Genomic DNA, 2,500 nt, shown 5'->3' with positions numbered 1-2,500 from the left:
TTGGGTGCTTCCCTTTGGAAAGTCGGGAAGCTCCCACCACCTTAGGATGGGCAGTGATGACCTCAAGGTCATACATCTGAGGGAAGCCAAGAAGCACCATCTTGGACTTCCTCTCATCAGAAGTCAGGGCCGCCAAACTCACCTTCCGTCCGTCCTGGAGCTTGTCAGTCTCCTGGAGGAAGGTGAGAGTGGACTGGTCCTTAGGGATGATTATCATGCCTTTGTCTTTGGCAATTCTAATCGTCAGACGGCACTGTCTCTGGGTTTCCAGAGCCCGTACCATCTGATAAGCGTTGTCGAATCCTTCCGGTTTAGGGGGAACCCTAAACTGGGGGAACCGACTCGGGGCTACAGACTCGCCCTCCGAGTCTGTAGCCGGCCGAGGACGCTTAATGCCTGCCTTCCGAACCGACGCCGGAATTTTGGCAGTGGGGCCAGCACGGCAAACACGTGGGCAGGTGTGTGCCCCCCTGGGGGGAGGACCAGGGGGGGGGGGGGTGATCCCACCTACTAGATCAGCACCTAGGAACGCTTAGTCGTCCTTCCTCGGAGAATCAACCGCTACAAGGCCACCTCAACGGGAGGGAGAGACTGGCCAATTCTGGAACGGGCTCTTCCGAGGAAGGAGTTCAAGCCCCCGCGCCACGACAAGGCGGTTCCTTATTGCGGGGGGTAACTGCCATGAATAGTACGCGTATTTTAGTCTCCCTGAAAAACGTTTTCTGTCTCTCCTCTCTCAGTCTACGCCAAGTAAGGGAGCTTTATCGATAATGGATTTGATATATACTTATTTTCCGTCAATTCATTCATTTCGCAATGCAGGCATAATGTACTGCTATCTGCACACAGTTTTGGGATTGGGGAATAACATGAGTTTAAAATGTTCTATGGTTGTGATTACACGTATATCGTATCGTAGTAATAAGAAGCGACAGAGACCGAACATGAGCTGTCATATCTTCGACGCGCTCTTGCCTTGTCTCACAGATACCGAACATGAGCTGTCGTATCTGCGGTCCGTTTCGGATTTGTCTAAATTGCAGTATAAACATAGCCAGGTAGTAAGAAGTCCATGAAGAGGAGACTTTTTACATGACTATATATATATGATGGCAAGGGAGTTAAGACATCATTATTCACTGACACATCAACCTGCTGCCATGATATCTGCTGTTGCTAGCAACTACTACAGAAAGTTGAATATCACTAAGTATAACAAAGTATTACAAACAAATTCAAAATGGCACCACAACAGACATTCACCGTGAAGGTGGTATCCTTCAGTATTGCTGTGATTTTTGGTTTAATTCCACTGTCGGCTTCGCTGCCCGCCCGTGACACCACATCGCCTGAAGCTGCCATAGTCAACGGAACTTCCGTCGGCATTGACTTCATGCAGGACACCTTCGTCTTCTGCAAGGCTCAGGTGGTGGACACAGGCAAGCTTCAGCTCTACCATGTGATGTGGCAAGACGTCAAAGGGGAGCCTATTCCCCTGTGGTCGAAGGAGGCCAAAGTGTTCGCCCTGGGAACGGGTTACCACGTGCCTCACTCCTACCTGGTGTTCCACGACTTTTCCAGCAAGGACTCGGGAGACTACAGCTGTGCACTGTTCCTGCAAGGCAACAAAATCCACTCCTCCACAATCTCTGTGACGGAAGCGACCCAGTCTGTGAGATGAAGATACTTTGATACGTAGTCGGAACTTTATGATATAAGGATATATAGCTAACAATATTGTATATCATTTCTGAGTGAAAAAAATATACCAGAAGCTTATAGGTACATTGACATCATACAATAAAATACGAAAAAGGGTTAATGCTAGTGTCTCTCTTTCCCTGATAAAATTGTCTGTATTTGAGAAAAAGGAATAAATGGTACATTTATATGTACCATAATACATTTATAAGTCCATGATGAATATCGAATTTAGGGAATACATACACACACACACACACACACATATATATATGTGTGTGTGTGTGTGTGTGTACATATATATTGTATATACGTAATCTAGTATGTATGCGTACAGACAGTATTTTCATACGTATATAGAAACACAGCTGTATGTATTTACATGTGTATACGTGTTCTATGTTCCACAATAAGTTAAAGATCCACTGATATATATATATATATATATATATATATATATATATATATATATATATATATATATATAGATAGATAGATAGATAGATAGATAGATAGATATATGTTTGTGTGTGTTTATATGTAATACCTAAATAACAAACTAATTATTAGGCCAGTTCACTTTATATAGAATAGATATTTATTTTAATTTCTTTTAACATTTATGTAAACACTTATTCATTTGTTGCATTACTTGAATTCAGTTTTCAAGGTAACTAAAACATTTTAAAGAAAGCATGATACATTTATCTTATTTCAAAACTTCAAAAAAATACAATCACGTATAATAGTGCCGAAGAGACCAAAGGACAAAGGACAATAAAATTACATAAACTGATTA

The 2,500-nt window shown here is 42.5% G+C and overlaps 1 protein-coding gene across 1 annotated transcript; it reads left to right on the top strand.

The window, feature by feature from the left end:
- The first annotated feature begins 1,240 nt into the window (after positions 1-1,240).
- Positions 1,241-1,681, top strand: LOC147467777 (uncharacterized). Its single transcript, XM_086556642.1, has one exon. It carries the CDS (start codon positions 1,241-1,243, stop codon positions 1,679-1,681), a length of 441 nt encoding a protein of 146 aa, XP_086412768.1.
- The last annotated feature ends 819 nt before the right edge of the window (positions 1,682-2,500 follow it).

Source organism: Penaeus japonicus, unplaced genomic scaffold (assembly GCF_977035675.1).
Source record: "Penaeus japonicus unplaced genomic scaffold, GWHDUDI00000001_assembly GWHDUDI00000033, whole genome shotgun sequence".
In the NCBI taxonomy this organism is placed as follows: Eukaryota; Metazoa; Arthropoda; class Malacostraca; order Decapoda; family Penaeidae; genus Penaeus; species Penaeus japonicus.
The sequence above is the reverse complement of the archived record's forward strand: the minus strand, read 5'-3'. Positions and strand labels throughout refer to the sequence as shown.